The sequence below is a fragment of the Barbus barbus genome (genome assembly GCF_936440315.1).
Source record: "Barbus barbus genome assembly, chromosome: 32".
NCBI lineage: Eukaryota > Metazoa > Chordata > Actinopteri > Cypriniformes > Cyprinidae > Barbus > Barbus barbus.
This window is the reverse complement of record NC_136760.1, coordinates 26,394,802-26,413,380: the sequence shown is the minus strand read 5'-3', so window position 1 is coordinate 26,413,380 and position 18,579 is coordinate 26,394,802. Positions and strand designations below refer to the sequence as shown.

The 18,579-nt window shown below is 36.1% G+C and overlaps 1 protein-coding gene across 2 annotated transcripts in view; it reads left to right on the top strand.

The window, feature by feature from the left end:
- LOC306852401 (dedicator of cytokinesis protein 1-like) overlaps positions 1-18,579 on the top strand; it is a 231,446-nt gene that overhangs the window by 173,250 nt on the left and 39,617 nt on the right. For both annotated transcript variants that reach the window (XM_079389174.1, XM_079389173.1), the window contains exons 30-37: positions 3,216-3,294; positions 4,578-4,678; positions 9,860-9,918; positions 11,277-11,425; positions 13,809-13,894; positions 14,380-14,536; positions 15,201-15,241; positions 16,276-16,366. In XM_079389174.1, the coding sequence (XP_079245300.1) occupies positions 3,216-3,294; positions 4,578-4,678; positions 9,860-9,918; positions 11,277-11,425; positions 13,809-13,894; positions 14,380-14,536; positions 15,201-15,241; positions 16,276-16,366 (763 nt within the window). The remainder of the gene's footprint in view (positions 1-3,215; positions 3,295-4,577; positions 4,679-9,859; positions 9,919-11,276; positions 11,426-13,808; positions 13,895-14,379; positions 14,537-15,200; positions 15,242-16,275; positions 16,367-18,579) is intronic.

The following is an 18,579-nucleotide window of genomic DNA, read 5'->3' as shown; positions in this document are numbered from 1 at the left end:
GCTCAAGAAACCTTTCTGCTTATGAAAAAAATTGTGCTGCTTCATATTATTTCGAAAACATGATGCATTATATTTTTTCACGGTTCTTTGATGAATAGAAAATTAAATAAAAAAACAGCATTTATTTAAAAAATAAATCTTTTGTAACATTATAAATGTATCTACTGTCAGTTTTAATCAATACAATGCATAATTTCTGATTAAAAGTATTAATTTCTTAAAAAACAAATGTGTATATATTATCCAGATAATTACTATAAAATATTTTTTTATTTTATTTGACTTTATTCAAACCCAAAAACAGACACATCCCGCTTTTATATTTTCAGATTTCTCCGTTTTCATGCTCAAGCTCACATTTCAATAATAAAAAGCAAGGATACTCCGTGATAGCTGTGCACTGATGCATTTACCACAGTATCCACAATACAGTATAATTTCCTGCTTTCGTCCACATCCTCATAATGCATTTCAGATTGAATCTGCTGTCCGCTGTGACTAAAGTCTGTAGTCTGTCATCAGTCTGTCTGTCCATCTGTTGATTCAGTAAAGCTCACTTGCATTATTAATGTCTGCAGTCACATTTTTCAGCAGCTCAGTATAAACAGATTGTATCTGTTGGCCCTGATGAGAAACTCTCTGTCTCTCCGTTACAATGCAGGGGTCAAACGTCCTCCAGATCCGTGACGTTGGCGCTCGCTCGCACTCTTTATCTTAGTCAATCAGAAATTCATTCGGCTCGTATCGCACCGCCCCGCTCGAGATTAAAGGATGATTAATAAGGCTTCTGATGCGTTTACACAGCCAGAGCCTTTTAAGACGACTTACAATTCAGTCGCTGATATCCAGTGGCGCTAATGAGATGTCAAACTCTGACAGACGCTCACACATGAGGGGTCAGACGTTAACATCGCCGCTCGCACTTTGATGGTGGAAATTAATAATAAGAAACTAGTCTGATCTACTTCAGCTGGTGACTTTTGACACTTGATATTGAAGCATCGGCTGGTGTTTCTCAAGTGTCCTCACATGACAGTTAATGTTGGACTACCTAGCAGTACAGCTGAACATGAAATAAAAAGGCATTTTATGTATTAAACTATTTCCTAATACACGCTCCTTGTCATGTGGGTGTTCATTTATTTATTTAACATGTAGCCTTTCATCATATATATTTTATTTTCTCTTTCTCTGAAATTACTTTCCTTTTCAGTTCACATCATCTTGGACAGTAATAATGTTAACTGGCTATAATGAAAATGAGTGCCTGTATTTATTTATGTATTTAAAACAATTTGTTTCTTAAATCATATTCTTGGTGATATGTGTGTCATTCAAAAGGAGTGCCTGTATTTATTTATTTTAGTTTACAACCCAAATTCTGGAAATGTTGGGACATTTTTTAAATTTGAATAAAATTAAAACTAAAAGACTTTCAAATTACATGAGCCAATATGTTATTCACAGTGGAACATAGAGAACATAACAAATGTTTAAACGGAGATATTTTACACTTTTATCCACTAAATGAGCTCATTTCAAATTGGAGGCCTGCTATAGGTCTCAAAAAAGTTGGCATGGGGCAACAAAGGACTGAAAAAGCAAGAAATTTAGAAAAGATTCAGCTGGGAGAATATCTAGCAACTAATTAAGTTAATTGACATCAGGTCTGTAACATGATTAGCTATAAACTCATAACCTCGATGCCCAGACGTCTTCAAACTGTCTTGAAAAGAAGAGGAGATGCTACACCATGCTAAACATGCCCCCGTCCCAACTATTTTGAGACCTGTAGCAGGCATCAAATTTGAAATGAGCTCATTTTGTGCATAAAATTGTAAACTTTCTCAGTTTAAACATGTTATATATGTTCTATTGTGAATGAAATATTTGCTCATGTGATTTTGAAATTCTTTTAGCTTTCATTTCATTAAAATTAAAAAAATGTCCCAACATTTCCAGAATTCGGGTTGTTTTGTTTTTGTTTTTCAAAAAATATTTATGTTTTTGTTTTGTTTGTTTTTACCTTTCAACAAATTGTACTTGCTCTGCTTCGAAAATTACTTTAGTTTTTGATGACCATCATCTTGGACAGTAATGATGTTGAATTGGCTGTAATATAAATAATATATTTATATTGGATTTTATTTTGTAGTGTATTCAATTTTTTTAATTATTTTCTTGGTCCTATGCATTCAATTTAATTCAAATGCATTTATTTGTTTGTTTGCTTATTTGTTTACTATTACTTTATTATTTTTAATACTTATAAACTTTTAACCCATTGAACTTGCCTCTGGATATTTCACTTGATGTTGTCTTGCATAATAATAATGTTAATTATCTGTAATGTAAATAATCTGTAAAAAAAAGTGTTTATTTCAATGTTGTTTTGTTTTCATTGTTCATTGAAAATCCCTAACCCTGAATAATTTAATCAAAAACTATCATATATCAAAAGAAAACGTTTCATTGCTATATTGTTGCAGGCAAAAGCTTTTAATACAAAATAATAATTTTAATAGTGTTTTTTTTTTTTTTTGAAGTCAGCATGTAATGCTTGCTTTATCTCCATCTTATGTGTCTTGAGACTGCTGCTTTCTGTTGGGAAATGGTAGGAAAAGGCCTACATTACATACATTTACAGACCAGTGAGTGAACATGACTGCTACTAGAATTGTCACATTACAGATGAGAAATGATCTGGACGTTCAGCTCTTTGAGTCTGTTCATCTCGGTTTGATTGCTGACTGTCATTTTGCAGTGATTGGAGTTTCTGTTCTGTTCTTCTCCATTCACTCGTTCTCCTTTTCTTCAGCGGTGACGCAGTTAGAGAAGTATATAAAGATTTCTTGTTCTCTCTCATAGTTCATTAGCGACGGCCTTTATTGAACTAAGTGGATAGAGCGTCTTTAAGTCTCTCTAATATCCTCCTAATGTGTTCTCAGTGTGGCAGAGTTAAAGACCTGTGATTAAATTTATCATCTGTAGTTTATGTGCTTTCTTTTGAACGTGGCTGTAGTTCTGTGTCAGGAATGACATTATTCTGTGTTTAACTGGCTGTATTTATGGTTCATTTTCTACAGGCTGTGGTTAAGGACAAACACGCTCATTTAAATATGAAAATGAATGGATATAGTAAATGGCTGTGACGTCGTTTGCACTAGTTCTTGTTGAACAGACAGTGGCTAACATCATTTTTTCTCTGATTTCAGAGTCTTCCTGCGAGCCATCAATCAGTACGCTGCCGTACTCAGTAAGAAGTTTCTCGATCAAACCAACTTTGAGCTGCAGGTGAGACTTCAACTTCCACAAATCTTTTTTTTTAATATATATTGGTCCCCATCCACTGCCAGTATATGCTTATAAATATCAATGTGGAATGACATGAGGGCAAGTTGACATAATCCTGGTCATGTGCATTTATGTACTGTACTGTATGTATGTATTCATTTATTCATGCATTCATTCATTTCAACTACTTTCCTTTTCAGCTGAAATAGCTTTAAACAGTAATAATGAATGTAATGTAAATAGTCTGTTTATATTGAATATTTAATTTAATATTGTGGTATGTTGCAGTATTTGAGTTTATTTGTTTTGTAAATACGTGTTTATTTATTCATTTATTTTTAATTTATTTGTTTTTACGTTTATTTGATTTGTCACTTTTTGATAGTTTTTTCATTTGACATACTTTTAGATCATAATGTTAGTTGGCTGTAATGTACATAATCTGTTTATATTAGGTTTTATATTGTAGTGTATTGCAGTATTTATTGAATTTATTTATTTTATACAGTTCAGTTTCTTAATACATGTTTAGTTAAGTTTAGTTATAACCTTTCATCTAAAGAAGAAACCCGCCTCCAAAGTTTATTTTGTTTTCACTTAATGTCATCTTGGGTGATAATAATGTTACAAAAAATGATGTAATGTAAACAATCTGTTAAATAAGGGTTTACTTCATCTATGCTGTCTGCATTTCTATTTTTGTCATTTAATTCCATTATTTGAATTTTGTCTTCAATCCAAGAAAGAATATTAGTTTTAAAAGTTTTAGGTGAACTATCCATGTAATACTTTACCTGTATAATGCATTAAGACTAGAAGTGCTGCTGGAAAGCAACAGAAACAAACAGAAGTTCCAGCAGGGATCATTAATGACTCATGACAGGCTAATAGGATGCAATTTCCCAGTGTCTGATTTGAATATTTGAAGCTGCTCTTCTCTGAGCTTTGTGCTCATGTTGGTTGTTGCCGTTTGGTGGTTATTCTTATCCCGGTCCTCGTTTTACCCATGAACCCATCTGGCGATGCACACTTTGGCTTTCAAGAGGCAATGAATTACTTTGAAATATTTGTTGAGTGGCATCAGCTCTTCTGTGCTTTAAATAGCTGCGTGCCCACAGACTGTAGCTTATACTTATTGCTCATGCTTTGTTCAAATTTTTCACCCTAAGTTTTAAACTAGTCTGCATAACCCATTCCTCATTCTCTGTGTTATAAAAATAAGTGATTCCTCAAATGTTTTGATGAGCATTACTTTACTAACTGATCTCTCCTTTTTCTCTCAGCTGTGGAATAACTACTTCCACCTCGCTGTGGCGTTCCTTACCCAGGAGTCTTTGCAGCTGGAGAACTTTTCGAGTGACAAACGGGCCAAAATCGTCCAAAAGTAAGCATTTATATCACAGACACCTACCCACAATGGACTGCTGCATAGTGCACCGCACTGCTGCATCTCATTAAGGAGTCGTTCATTCACCCTCAAGCTATCCGAGATGTAGATGAGCTTTTCTCATCAGAACAGATTTGTAGAAATGTAGCATTACATCACTTGCTCACCAATGGATGCTCTGCAGTGAATGGGTGCCGTCAGAATGAGAGTCTGAACAGCTAATAAAAACATCACAATAATCCACACCACTCCAGTCCATCAGTTAACATCTTGAGAAGTGAAAAGCTGCATGTCTGTAAGAAACAAATCCAACATTAAGACATTTTAAACCATTGTGTCTGGATAAAATACGAGTCCTCCATCCATAATATTGCTTTCTCCAATGCAAAATGTCATCTAATCTGAATAACGAGAGAAATCTGCACAGATCAAGCACTGTTTTCAAGCCAAAACAGTCTAAAACAGTTCTAAACACACCGCTTTTGGCTTCTCACTGCTACATTTCTCTAAATCTGTTCAGATGAAGAAACAAACTCATGTACATCTCAAATGGCCTGAGAGTGAGAACATTTACAGTACATTTAAATTTTGGGGTGAACTGTTCCTTTAAGGAGGCACTAACACAAGGAGAGTCAGCAATTTAAAGTTGTAAGAAATAATGAAGGCATATAAGTTTCATCTAGTGGGGCAGAGAAAGGTGAAGGAAATTTGTTTTCACGAAAACACGCATTGGTGTTCAAGCCTTCGAGAACAAGAGACAGCTGGGCTGAGTGAGAGAGAGCAGTGAAGAGCCTGTTATCTGCTCCAGGAGCTTCTGCCTGTCTGCTGTCGGTGTTTGCCTGTGGCGTGAGGTGAGCTCATTCTCGTAGAGACGGATCACTGTCTGTCAGGACTCTTCAGCCTCTGGAATCACACGGCTTCCTCTCAGGAACACGAAGACACGTTTCCTAAACCACCCATTTTCTCAGGCCATGCGGTGCTGGTGTCAGTAACGACACCTCTTTCTTGAAGCCGTTTTTGCTTGTTGAGTTGTGGGTGAATTCACAGGAATTGAATAACCGGTGATCTCGGCACCAGATTTTTCTTTTTCTCAAGGGAAAAAAACTATAATTCCAGTATTTTTCAGATAAATGGCACCTGAACAGTATTAGATCGGATGAAATCAGCAATCTTTTTAATTTCTCTATTTATTGGATATTTAATATTATTGAATTATTATTATTATTATTATTTCCCATCTTCTTACACAAACTTAAAGGGAAATTGAAAGATTTAAGCCTTAAACAGTGTCTCTTAAAACATTATTGCCCTTTAAGAGCATGTTTGAGCGATTTTCTTGGAACATAGTGATGGATTAAAAGTTTATTTATTTATTTAATGTTTTTAACTATTTTATCCAATTTATTTTTTATTTATATTTAATAAAACCGCATCAAACTTTAAACAATTGCTTAATTCTGCCTGTAATTTTGATTGGCCATAATAATTATTTTATTTATTATTATTATTGTTTATTTATTATTATCATTTATTAATAATAGTCCATAAGAGTATAATAATTCAACTAGATTTTAACGTCACATTCCGTAAAAAAAAAAGAAAAAAGGGTTGACTGAAAAATATGTTTTGTGGCACGGAAATGTCAGATCTGAATGTTCTAATATTCTGCACTTCCTCAGAGGAAAAAGGTTCTGAGGATGAGCAGTTGATATTTTTGGGTGAACTGTTTCATTTTAATACCAAACCTGTGCAAAAATAAAAGCACACAGAGCTCAACACACTGTCAGCTGTAATGGAGTTTAATTTGTTTACTTGCTGACAGCATTTCAACCTGATTACACTTCATATCCTGGAATTCTTCAAAACCCCAAAAAATAAAGCAGCTCATGATTGGCATTTTGAGGGCTTTCATCAGAAAAAGTGCTGATATCTTGAGGACGCCGTGTCTCATATTTCTAACAATCTGTTGGGCTGTTCTGTCTTTGTTCTTCGGTGCTGTTTGCCCCCCATCGGGCCTCTTTCAGAGCCGTGGCCTCAGCTTTCATCAGTCCGTTCTCTCTGTGTTCTGCTGGAGGTGCCATGCTGACCGGAGAGAGGCTGCTATTGCTGCGGACTCTTCACTCTCTTGCTTTTTTCTCCTCATTCTGTTTCTCAGAGCCCAAACTTCACTGGCATCACAACAAAGGAGCATCAGACCCAAGCTTTCACCTACTCACTACAGACTCTCAGCAATACACTGTCCTTTTACTGGAGAGCCTGTGAGCTGTGCCTTGATGAAACTCTGCAGCAGATGCTTGATGCTGCGGGTTTGCCAGACCAATGTAGCGCTGTGGCTAAGGTGTTTGAGTCTGGCTTCGCTCTGGATGTTGCTCTGTGGTTGTTAGGATGTTCCAGGGATGACTAGGGATTTTTGTTAAGCATTGCTGTGCAGTTGCTAGGCTGTTCTAAGTAAGTTTAGGTTGTTGCTGTGGGGGTTTTAAGGTGTTCTGAGTGGGTTTAGAACATTGCTATGCGGGACTAAAGAGATTGGTATTGCTGTGCATTTTCTAGGGTGTTGTAAAAAGTTCAGGTTGTTGCTATGTGTTTGTTAGGGTGTTCTAAATAAGTTTAGGTTGTTGCTATGTGGTTGCTAGGGTAAGTGGTGGGAGGGTGTTGCTTCATAGTCAATAGGTTCTTCTTGGAGTGCTTGCTTGGTATTTCGATTGGTTGCCAGGGTGTTGCTATGAAGTCTCTGAGGTGTTCTGAGTGTTTTTAGTGTGTTGCTATGTGGTTGCTAAGTGGTCACTGAACTAAACAACACCCCCCACCCCCTTGAGTCAGTCTGATATTCTGATTTGTAGACATGACTTGACTTGTGTTGTGCTCAATATGAGCAGGAGAAGAGCAAACAGCACTAATAGAACAGCACTAACATCCCGAGCGGGTGTCCCTCACACTGGATTCCGTTCGCATCTCATCTCATCCCGTGGGCTGACAGGTGTGAGTGTTAAGACTCGGCTTCCTCTTCTCTACAGGTGCGAGGACACACAGCCTCGCTGTCTGTCTGCCTCTCTCGCTCTGTCACCGTGGACACTAGAGACACAAATTATAAAGCAGCGCGTAGCGGGAAACAGACAGAGCCATGGAGAGAGAGGGGAAGGTGAGGGAGGAGGGCTACAGGAAGTCAGGAGGAGGTGAAGTAATTAAGAGAGCGGGTCAGTAGATTCAGCATGTGAATTGAGAGATCAGATGGGGAAAATGAAGTGTCCGAGAGGAGTATGAGCAGAAACATCTGCATCTGAGACGCATGCTATTATTAGCGTCAATATAGTAAGCTAAAAACTGGTAAAAATCTTAGATATAAAAGTATTTGAAAGGATGAGAGCAAGAGTCTGGTGATGTCTATGGGTCACAGACTCACTGCTGTGATTGTGTGCAAGGGATCTGCAACTAAATAATAGCTTTTAATCTTTTATATCTGCCTTATGTTCAACTGTCCCGATACTTATGCTCACATCAATGAGTGGGATGAACTCTAAAAGTGCTGTTCTTTTTATTTGGTAAAACATCTATGTGTTGAAACGACTAATAATAAAATGTGACATTCTGTAGTTTTGTCTCATATTCATCTTTTAATCATATTTGCAAATGTCTTGACTCCACAGCCAACAGAGCAATTTTGTCTTCACTGTTCCAATACTTATGGAGGGCACTGTATATAAATACAAACACATGCATGTATATATTTAAGATTAATGTTATGTTAAAATTAATTTATGGTTATGTTTATATATTAAATATATTTATATATAATGTAAAATATAAGAATATAAATGTACATGTACATATTTTAAAAATATATTGTGTGTGTGTGTGTGTGTATGTATGTGTGTGTGTATATATATATATATATATATATATATATATATATATATATATGTGTAAACAAAAACTTTTATTTTGGATGTGATTAATCGTGCTTATTTTAATTATATATAAATAATATTTATTCATATATATAATGTTTGCGCTAGTCTAGTGTGCGATACTGTAAAAATGTTGTGGATAGGTAAGAAGTTTCTTATACTCACCCAGACTACATTTATTTGATGATAAATACCGTAAAAACAGTAATAATGTGAAATATTATTTTTAGATTACTAGTTATTATTCATTTATTTCTGTGATGCAGAGCTGTATTTTCAGCATCATTAATCCTGTCTTCAGTGTCACATGATCTTCAGAAATCATTCTAATATACTGATTTCCTGCTGATTTGATTTGAAACATTTCTGATTATCAATGTTAAAAAACAATGCTGTTTCATATTTGTGGAAACCGTGCTATTTATGTATTTATTTATTTTTCTAGACCCTTTGATAAATATAAATGTCAAAAGAACAGCATTTATTATTTTGTATGTTATTACTGCCACTTTTGATAAATGTAAGAAATTCTCGCTGAATGAAAATATCAATTTCTTTTAAAAAACTGAACAATTTAGTTAATATTAGTTAACCTGTTGACAACACATCTTGGTGTTGCTAAAATAACGCCCTGGTCAGACTCTAGATGAGTTGTGTGATGTACTTTAGCATGCTGGCATGCATCTGATCTGCATCATCTCTGTCACAAAAAATGATTAAACGTCAACAACGAGGGTCAAACCGAAGGAATGGAGAGGGAGTTGTGAGAGGCTTTACTGTGTGTTAACTGAGCTCCGACGCGCCTCGTCCTTGTCATCATAAATTACCACTGGATGAGAGCGTATTGACAAAGCAATCAATGGTGGCTCAGAATTCAGCCGAGGGCCACAGGCATCCCAAAATGTCAGTGTGTGATGACAGCGCTAATGAATGGATGCCAGGCCCGCGGAGGTAAAGCATAAGGGATCTGTCGTCATGCTGCTTACTTCACACGTTCTTTGAACCAGAGCGCCGGTTCGGTTTCGGTCTTCTGTCCATTTCCTAAACTCGTTTGACGTTGATTCTGAACAGCTTCTGCTCCTCTTTCTGAATCGCAGATCATCCGTTCGCTCCTGTTAGAACAGTATTGTGAAGGGAGGCTATCAAACCGTAAATGTTTCCAATAAATTGAAATGTTCTGTCAGATATGTTGTGGCCTTTGAGCGGGATTTCACACGTCTGGCTTCATGAAGACATCTTTCTAAAGTCTTTTTCTTATATTTCTCTTTTACAGGTATCAAGACATGAGGCGACAGATTGGCTTCGAGATCCGAGACATGTGGTACAACCTGGGTGAGCTGGCCTATAAGAGATCATTATTAAATCAGACAAAAATAGATGTAAAGTACACAAGAATATGTCTTTCTGCAATTTCTTGACATATTAAAGTGTTCATTTATTATCGCATTTCTTAAATGCTTCATTCTGGTTTATCATAATCTGCTTGTTTTTGTATAATGTTCTATAATGTCTTGGTTTTGTATAGTTTTTGCATTGCAGCTCAGTGAATTAAGCACAAATCACTATATTCTCACATGATTTTCAGTTCAAAATCACTATTTCATTTCAATCTGTGTGTTTAATAAAGAGCCGTTTTGTTAGTAGGAGTGCAAATTAAAGGTCTAGTGAAGCCAAAATAAAAGTTTTGTGGTGTTTAGGCCATGTTTTGATAGCTTTCAGCTATGTACTTAGGTAGTGTTTACAACACAAGTTTTGGGTCGATAGTCTCTTCTGCTCATCAAGGCTGCAGTAAAATTATGAAGTAATATTACTATTTAAATCAACTGTTTTCTGTTTGAATATATTTTAAAATATAATTTATTCCTGTGATCAAAGCTGAATTTTCAGCATCATTACTCAGTCTTCAGTGTCACATGATACTTCAGAAATCATTCGAATATGCTGATTGGCTGCTTAAGAAGCATTTCTTCTCATTATTATTTTTATTAATGTTGAAAACAGTTTCAAGATATTTGAGTTTGATAGATTCAAGGTTCACAAACTTCTGTATTGTTTATTTTTGTAAGGCTTGCGTCTGGCACATTTGCATTGCTTACAGTTTTAGCACTGAATCAGATGGGTTATTTTTCCACTGAGACACCTCACGGTTATTTAGAGTCGTGCAAACGGAAATGCTCTGAAAGTGAAGGTGCTAATTAGTGACAGGGCAGTTGAGGAAGTACTGCTGTGAAAGTATTTTCGGCTCCCACGTTCCTCTCTGAAGGAATTTTTGCCACCTCACGCTAGGCGTGATTCTCAGCAGCCACCTTTGGTTGTTCATTAGCTGGCGGCGTTTGATAGCGGGTTTAGTCACAGGCACCAAAGATTCCGAGATGTTGGGCTGTATTCAGCGCTGTGATTGCACCAAACTCTGAAGATTAGCGGAGCGCAGATGAAAGTCTGTCTTTGGAGAGCTGTGGAAATCGTGCCTCTGAAATAGAAGTTGTACACAGCTCACCAAAATACATAAAAGTTGTTGTCAGACACAAATAGGCACTGCGAGGAAGTAGCAATTTAATGCTACTGCACCTGCCGGCAAAGATATCACAAACAGATCCTGTGTGTGCGGCATAAAACACACAGAAAAGATCTTAAACAAATAAACTGCAGGATTCAGGCATGCTAACTGGTTTCTTCTCAACATCCTGCAGGTCCACACAAAATCAAGTTTATCCCTGAGATGGTGGGTCCGATTCTGGAGATGACGCTGGTTCCTGAGATCGAGCTGCGTAAAGCCACCATTCTCATCTTCTTTGACATGATGCAGTGCGAGTTTCACTTCAGACGCTGCTTCCAGACGGTCAGTTTTCACAGACAGCGTGATTTCTGTGATAAATGCACCCTGGTTTGCATACTTGTATACTGCATACTAATAGTACAGTTCATGGGAAAGTGCACTACCGTTCAAGGTTTGGGCTCAGTAAGATTTTTTTTATTATTGTGCTCTTGTGCACAGAAAAGCTACATTTATTTGATCACAAATACAGTAAAAACTGTGAAATATTATTCCAATTTTAAATAACTGGTTTCTATGTGAATACATATGAAAATGCAATTTATTTCTTATGATGTAAATCTGAATTTTCAGTCTTCAGTGTCACAATTTGCTGTTTAAGAATTTTTATTATCAAAGTTTTTTTTTGATGAATAGAAATATTGCACCATCTTTACTTTAATTTTTTTAACAGTTTAATGCATCATTGCTGAATAAAAATATTAATTTCTTTAAAAAATAAAAAGTAAAATAGAAAAAAACACAATTGATACAGGGTTTATTGGTAGTGCATTTACAGTAATTTTTAGTAGTGTCATGATATCAATATTTCAGTAGTAAGTGCTAAATGGTAAATACTAAAAAAAAATCATGACTTTATTACCACAACAAAAACTATTATGCTACAGAACATATTAAAATGTTCTTTTTAAATATTAAAATGCTAACAATTTAAAATGAACATGTAGTCATTATTCAAGTGATTATTCGAGTAAAGAGACAGTCACAGTGCTCATCATAGAGCATGTGTGCAAATAAGCATATGAGCATACAAACATCATTTGCATTCTTCTAACATACTGTAGTTCAAGATCTGCTAGTTCTGTTCTTGCATACTGTCTAGTGTACAAATTATGATGCAGCCCGCGTTCCACACCCCACAGAGATCTTCATCTACCTCAAAGATTACTGCTGGAAGGTTATGGATTCACTGCTTCCTCTGACATGCTTTGCTTTTATGATAATCTACATATGTGAGAGTGTCTTTGGGCTGATAATGCTGCAGTACAGCAAACTGCAGCTTGAGTTTAATCTGAAATCTCCCACAGGTCTAGCGAGTATTTGACACCCTGCATGTTCAGACCTGCCTGCCACTAGAACACCATAAATATGAGAAGAACATTAATGCAAGTATGACACAGAATAGCAGTCACATCCGTTCAGAGATTCTGATGTGGACTTGAGTCTGTCATCAGAGTTCTTGAGTCCCAGATCACTTGAGTCTGTATGAAAAGGAAATTGTTGTTCTGACTGGTTGAATTGGAAAACTGGCACACAGGCGTCCTGTGTGTATAAAACCATCCATTTCTCTCTCATGCTTTGTTGTTGTTCATTGTGTATTGGCCTAGACTTGTAGCTTGAGCAAATATTTGCTAAAAGTCAATTTCATATTTTGTGCAATGCAATGAAATTTAGTCTAGCAACCCTTGGAAAAGCCAACAATAAAATGCACTACTACTTAAAAATGAAAAATATGTTTTTAGTTTTGTTTTATTTATTTATTTTTATTATTGTTATTTAACAAAATAAGCTGCTAATATGTATTACACATTTAAAATAGAGAGTGAACTATCTGCTTGTTACATTTTGTGTTTTTATCATAAAATATGTATTTATGCTGCTTATATATATATATATATATTGCACATTTACTATAGACATCTGCTTTTCATTTTTGTATTTGTATCAGAAAAAAAATAATTTGTAATGTTAATTATTTTATTAATTATTATTTTATAAGCTGATAAAAAATGTAAAAACTGTAACTTGAATGCAATGTAAGTCTCTTTGGATAAAAGCGTCTGCTAAATGCATAAGTGTAAATGTAATTCCACTGTATTGAGAGAAACCGTGGAAGTGAAGCACTATTAAGGATGTTTACAGTTTATGGGGTTTTTATAGCAGTTTTATTGTCCACCAGGCAGCAGTTGCATCAAAGTTCATGAAGTCAGGGAATTTTAATTAGTAATATTGATGCTAATAATGACACCTACAGTAGATCTGTGAGTTATCTAACATATGAGGATGATGTGAGGAGGACAGAAATCATAATGTGTGTGTGTGTGTTTGCATTGTGTTCATCTATGCTGTATATTCATCTCGATTTATTCTATAACAGCAGGAAGAGCAGCATCTGAGAGAAAATCCCTCAGACAGCTGTCTGTCTGTGTGTGTGTGTGTGTGTGTGTGTGTGTGTGTGTGTGCCTCTGATGAAGCACAGTGATGGTAATGAGCAGATAAAGTTGAGCTCACAGTCGGTGTGACTGATAACGTCTGATTACTCTCTGACACAGCGCAAGAGCGCAAGAAAACGCAGGAGGTGGAGAGAGAGGAGGGCTGGGAGGAACGACGCTAATGAAATGAAAAATTAGCCACACTCGTTATTTACGGCCGCTGTGTTTAATTGCAGTTTGAGAACGAGATCATCACCAAACTGGATCACGAGGTGGAAGGCGGTCGAGGAGACGAACAGTACAAAATCCTCTTCCAGAAGATGTGAGCAAAGATCACACACACACACACACACACACACACACACACACTGATAGTGATATTGATATCATTTCTACATGATGCTACATGAGCAGAACAGGTTTGTGCTTCAAAGACCCCCCAAAAAATCAAATTAACCCTAATTAATTTGAATGATTCTATATTAAATATTTATATTCAAGTTAATTTATTTATATAACTTTATTTTTTATTGATTTAAAGAATTATATATATTTCAGCTATTAGCCTGTATTAGCCAGCTATTAACTGTAAACCAGTATCATAATGCCTAACTCATCAATGCATTTTACTTAGAAATACACTGTATTATGCTAATTAATGTTGACTTTCATAAGGAGTTTAGGGATGTATAAATTGAGCATGAAATCAAAATTGCTTTCATGTTGACTCTACATACATTGCGTATGCTGTTGCATGTCTACAGTTTATGACATTGTAGTGTGTCTTCCATTGAATGTCTGTGATAGTTTGTTGGAGCACTGCAGGAAGCACACGTATCTGGCTAAGTCGGGCGAAACCTTCGTAACTCTGGTGGTCCGTCTGTTGGAGAGACTTTTGGACTACAGGACCATCATGCACGACGAGAACAAGGAGAACCGCATGAGCTGCACAGTTAACGTGCTGGTGAGGAGAACATTTAGTTTCTCGATGGAGCATCACGGCAGCAAACCCTTGAGTTGTACAGTGCGTCTGCACTCATGTAAATGCATCTATTTCCTGACGGAGAGCGCAGTAACTAGAGTGTGTAGGCGTCCTGATGGTGTGGAGTAATTGCATCAGCTCCTTTGTAAATTGGCTCAAACTCTTTGTACATGCCCACCAGCATTAATGTTACGGCTTTCTTCAAACGTAGCATCAGTGAAGAACTTGAGTCTGACAGTACTGCATATCAAAAATGATCTCTTGTTGAAACAATACTATTAGCTCCACGTCCGAAGGCTTCGTTTGTGTGATTGACTGCAGGCTCACACATAATCACCAGTCTTACAAGTAAACTGAACATTTATTTGTTAGCAGTTTATTTGTTGTTGTAAGACACAAATGCACATTTAAATCTGAACGCGCTGTTGGAGTCCTCATGTGTTAAACATGACTCTTATATCGTCTCATTGGTCAGTGTAGAAATCAACAGCACGAGTGCACAAGGACAGAAGACGTCACAGGGATGATGATGGATTCTTCTAGAGCCCATTATCTCTGAAACACAGATTTGTAGGTCTTTGTGAACTGAGGTCAGGATGTGTTTAGTATGAATAAGTGACCTTGTATGTGTCTCTTTCCCTTGCAGAATTTCTATAAGGAGATTGAGAGAGAAGAGATGTACATCAGGTGAGCGGCTGTGTGTGTGTGTGTGTGTGTGTGTGTGTGTGTGTGTGTGTGTGTGTGTGTCTGGAAGAACATGGAAAAATGAAAGAAGAAAGGACAAAAAAAAATCTAACTAATGAGAATTCCAGATGCAGGTCAAGTCGTGCTTATGGAAGGAAGGAAAGAAAACTATGCTTTTGTTTGGCAAGGACAAATAAATTGAGCCAAAGTGATAGAAAAGATATTTATAATATATATAAAAAAAAATCTATTTCAGATACTGTAAGTGCTGCTCTTTAGCATTTTCTTAATTTATTTTAACTTGTACTAAAATAACTAAAACTAAAAACTTTATTTAAAAAAAAATACAAAAACAGCAAGATTGCTAAAATTAAAATGAAAACAAAATATAAAAACAAAAACGTTATTAATAATAACTATAATAAAGTCGTTACTTGGTATCTCAAAGATACTAAAATAACACTGGCATATATACATGTAATTTTAATTTGATATATTATTATTTTAGATAAAAACACATTATTCTATTCAGCAAATGCATTTAGTGCATTGTTCCACTAAGTAACTAGGTGAATATGTATTTTACATCATATTTATAATAGTGTGTATTTTACCAGCACTGAAACACTAGGTGCATCCCAGTTTTCATACATGTGCATTATTCTATGCTTCTTCTTTTATAAATAGTGTGTTTAGTGTGTTGGACGACTAAATCAACTGATATAATTACTGCATTAGACAGTTGACTACTTGGTGCATAGAATAAGTGCATAGTGTATAGGGCATCATTTGGTACACAGCTGATGTCTTAATAAATCAAGGTAGAAATCCGTAATGATCTGTTTCCGATTTGGAATTTTTAGAATCTTAAGAATATAGAACAAAAGTTTTCTCTATCATTCCCTGTGTATGGACTCATACAAGTCTGTAGCTGCTCTGAGCTGCTGGACTTTGTGAGTTTGTTGTTAAAGCTTTTTTTGTAATAGCGTTTGTGTTCAGATTGTTACTGTCATTTTTTCATGTTTGTGTGTGTGTAGGTACCTGTATAAGCTGTGTGACCTGCATAAGGAGTGTGATAACTACACTGAGGCCGGATACACCCTACTGCTGCACGCTAAACTCCTCAAGGTAACTCCACACGTGTTTATCTGACTAGATGTACTCTTTACCTTTGAAGACGTCTCTGGATGTCTCCAGTAAGCACACTACTTTGATTCATACTCTTGCCAGTAAATAAGCGTTCAGTGTACATGTGATAATGATGATCATACACTCATTCGACGGCAGGATCTACCGTAGCAGGTATAATTTAATTGGAAATCTCACTGTTGAAGACTCATAATTCATGCACATTTCCATTTCTGAGTGCTGAAGTTCTACAGAAGGAGTTTTTTTCCCCTTCTTAGGTGAGTAAGCATTTGCCATTCTCATCTGACATTTAGAAAGTCACTTCAAGTGCAGATTTGAGAACAAATCTCTGGTAGAAAGACACTTAAACTTTGCCAAAGACATGATTGCGGTTCTTACATGGCTTTAAGTATTAAAATTCCTTAGCATTTAGTATAAAACTGATCCAACTTAAAGTATTAAATTTAATGCCCAAGTATTAAAACTTCTTTAATTAATTCATCCGGAATTACTTTTTGGTTTTTGTATACTCAACTGATAGTCATATTTGCATACTGAATTGTGACTGGTTTCGTTTTCTTGCATTTATTTGCATAGTGATTTGTTGCTGATCTTTTTTTATATCTGTTTAAGGAAATAGTTCCCCCAAAAATGAAAATCTGCTGAAAATATTTTCACCCTCAGGCCATCCACGATGTAGAGAAGGTTGTTTCCTCATCAGAACACATTAGATAAAATGTAGCATTCCATCACTTGCTCACCAATGGATCCTCTGCAGTGGATGGGTGCCGTCAGAATGAGAGTCCAAACAGCTGATAAAAACATCACAATAATCCATAAGTAATCCACACCACTCCAGTCCATCATTTAATGTCATGTGAAGAGAAAAGCTGCTTCAAATCCATCATTAAGGCATTTTTACAGCTAAAATAGGATTCTATAATCCATAATAACTCTTCCTCCAGTGAAAAGGTCCGTCCTCTGTTTTCCTCTCACATCAAAATCCACCAATATATTTGTTTTGAACTGTTTTGGCTTGTAAATGGTGCTTAATCTGTGCATTTTTTTTTTCTCCTGATTAAGACAAGATAACTTTTTCACTGGATGAAACAATATTATGCATGTTTCTTACAAACATGCAGCTTTTCATTTCACAAGACATTAATTGATGGACTGTATAGGTGTAGATTACTTGTGGATTATTGTGATGTTTTTATCAGCTGTTTGTCTCATTCTGACGGCACCCATTCACTGCAGAGGATCCATTGGTCAGCAAGTGATGTAATGCTACATTTCTCTAAATCTGTTCCCATGAAGGAACAAACCCTACATCTTGGAAGGACTGAATTTTCAGCAAATTTTCATTTTTAGGTCAACTATTCCTTTAAGCATATAGTCTCATTCAAAGCTGCATTATATTGATTCTTATGCACAGCAGACAGAAAACAATTAGCATGCCATGACAAACGCAAAGCTCTGATGCACCATTTAATTTGCACATTTACATGACCTAAAACCTAATCTCACCTAAAACATTAACATAATGAGGTTGCTTTGCAAGCACTACTGTGTCCTTTAGGAAATGCAAATTTGTTTTGGTGAATCTTGGGAGTTAGTCTTGATAAGTGACATTAACTGTTAGTTGAGCAAATGGATTAATATGTAGATTGGCTTGCTGTTTAATCACATCTGCATTTGGGCTCAGCGTGTGTTCTGTAGTGAATCTCAGATTCGTTTAGGGCTTTTCAGGAGTAATTCGATAAGGGAATCGGCTGTCACAGCGAGCGAGGGAACAACACGTTCTCTCGAACCCACGCAGCTTCTTTTCATAAATAGCTGCCGTCGTTCTGTTTGCTCCTGCATACAATAGCGACGCTTCCACACACCTTGTGTTTCACACATTATTCATGCATTTACAAACACACACACCTCAGAGTCCTGTTTAGAGACAACACCAAAACCTGAAACTGTGCATCTTATTATGTGCTCATATGGAAGCTGGTGAAATTATTCCTGCTTTATGGGTGCCTACACTGATTCAAATTCTATTTTGTAAGTCTTCATTCATGCATTCAGACAAATGATGAGTTTGTGTTGGTAAACTGCTTTGTGCCATCACAAGCCAAGTTAATAAACTGTGAAATATATGTTAAAGTGCCCCTATTATGGGTAATGAAAGGTTTGGGAGTCCCCAACAACAGGTTGACATGCAT